The sequence below is a fragment of the Plectropomus leopardus genome, unplaced genomic scaffold, assembly GCF_008729295.1.
Source record: "Plectropomus leopardus isolate mb unplaced genomic scaffold, YSFRI_Pleo_2.0 unplaced_scaffold7651, whole genome shotgun sequence".
Taxonomy (NCBI): domain Eukaryota; kingdom Metazoa; phylum Chordata; class Actinopteri; order Perciformes; family Serranidae; genus Plectropomus; species Plectropomus leopardus.
The window spans coordinates 34-1689 of NW_024684260.1; the positions used below are offsets into that span (position 1 = coordinate 34).

General features: G+C 49.9%; 1 protein-coding gene across 1 annotated transcript; it reads right to left on the minus strand.

Annotated features, from left to right (window-relative positions):
- Positions 1–253: 253 nt before the first annotated feature.
- On the minus strand, positions 254–1529 carry LOC121940142 (calpain-1 catalytic subunit-like; the record flags this gene model as incomplete). Its single annotated transcript, XM_042482990.1, has 4 exons — positions 254–423; positions 877–1037; positions 1117–1191; positions 1444–1529. Coding segments are annotated over 4 exons (492 nt in total), but the record flags the coding sequence as incomplete, so codon positions are not given.
- Positions 1530–1656: the final 127 nt, after the last annotated feature.

A 1656-nucleotide genomic window follows, 5' to 3' on the forward strand; every position in this document is an offset into this window, starting at 1 on the left:
CTCTGGGACCTGTGTGAGCTCTGTGACTTGTGTGACCTTGAACCCTAACCCTGACCTGTGTGACCTGTGACCTGTGTGACCTGTGACCTCTGACCTGTGACCTCTGGGACCTGTGATCTCTGTGACCTGTGTGACCTCTGACCTGTGACCTCTGTGACCTCTGACCTGTGTGACCTGTGACCTCTGGGACCTGTGATCTCTGTGACCTGTGTGACCTCTGACCTGGTGACCTGTGACCTGTGTGACCTCTGACCTCGTAGATGGCGAAGCCGATGGTGTGCATGTCCTGCCCGTGGCGGCGGTGGCGGCGGCGGTCTTTCTGCATCAGAGCGACCAGGAAGCTGCAGGCGGCCTCGTCGTCCTCGGGGTCGTCGTCCTCCTCCAGCAGCGAGATCTTGTACTGAGGGTTGATCCAGAACGTGTCTGCAAAGCATCATGGGACATGCAGTTCTTAGATTGCGCACATGAAACTGACATGTTTGAAAAAATCACCTATATGATAAAGAAAATTTATCGCAAAAACTGGCTTCTGTAGAAGAAACATACATTTTTATTATAGATTATATAAATAATATTTCCTTGTTTTCCTTATTTTGAAAAAAAACTACGGCACGCCCCAAAAATGTTGAAGAAAAATTTTATCAAAAACTCAAATAAATTTCATACCAAAAAAAGAAAGAAAAGAACGGCAGGCCTTCAGGTTCATTTTCTGTAAAAACAGCGCGATAATTCAGAATTATAATTTAGGATGAACTTGTTTCCCTCCTCGGGGCTTTAGGACAGATTTGACATGTCCTCCTGGTCACAGGTAACGAACAGTCCCTAACAAGTGTGGACTGGTGTCCCAGTCCCGTCCCGGTGCGTCTGCGTCCTCACTGGGATGGTTCCTGCAGCCTCCCGCCGTGCTTCCTCTCCTCCAGCCGCCCTCAAACATCGTCGTGGTCCAAAAACTGACGGCGTCCTGACTGAGGGCGTCCGGGGTCAGATTGCAGATCTCCAGCCGCGAGAACTGACGCAGGAACTCCTGGAAAGACATCCTGAGGGACAGAGGGACAGACAGATGTGTGGCTGCCTTCATCCTTTAAATTGTCTCTGGGGTCTTCGGCGTGGACCTACCAGAACTCTCCGTCCTCCATCTTACAGAGCAGCTCGTCTTTCTCTGCAGAGTCGATGGCGCTCCACTCCGACGAGCTGAAACACAAACCGACAGGACGGCGGGAAAATTTAGGATTTTGCCAATTTATTATTTCAGCAAAATGCAGTTTTTCAGTACTTCATTATTTCCTTTTTCAGTATTTCAGTATTTTATTTTTTCAGTATTTAATTTTTCCCCAGTTTTTCGGTATTTTTCGGTATTTCAGTTTTTCGGTATTTTTCAGTATTTCAGTATGTCCTCGTGTCTCTGCTGTCCAGGTCCCATCACAGAGAAAAAGGAGCACTGACTTGTCGCTCCAGGCTCCGGTCCACTCCACCTGACCCCACGGGTTCCTGATCCGGATCAGACGCTCCTGACGGCCTCGGTACTCCACCTGCAGACACCAGACCACATCCGGAGTCACAGACTGACTCCTCGTGGCGGTGGAGGAGGTGATGGAGGAGGAGGAGGAGGAGGTGAAGGAGGTGATGATGGAGGAGGAGGAGGTGATGGAGGAGGAG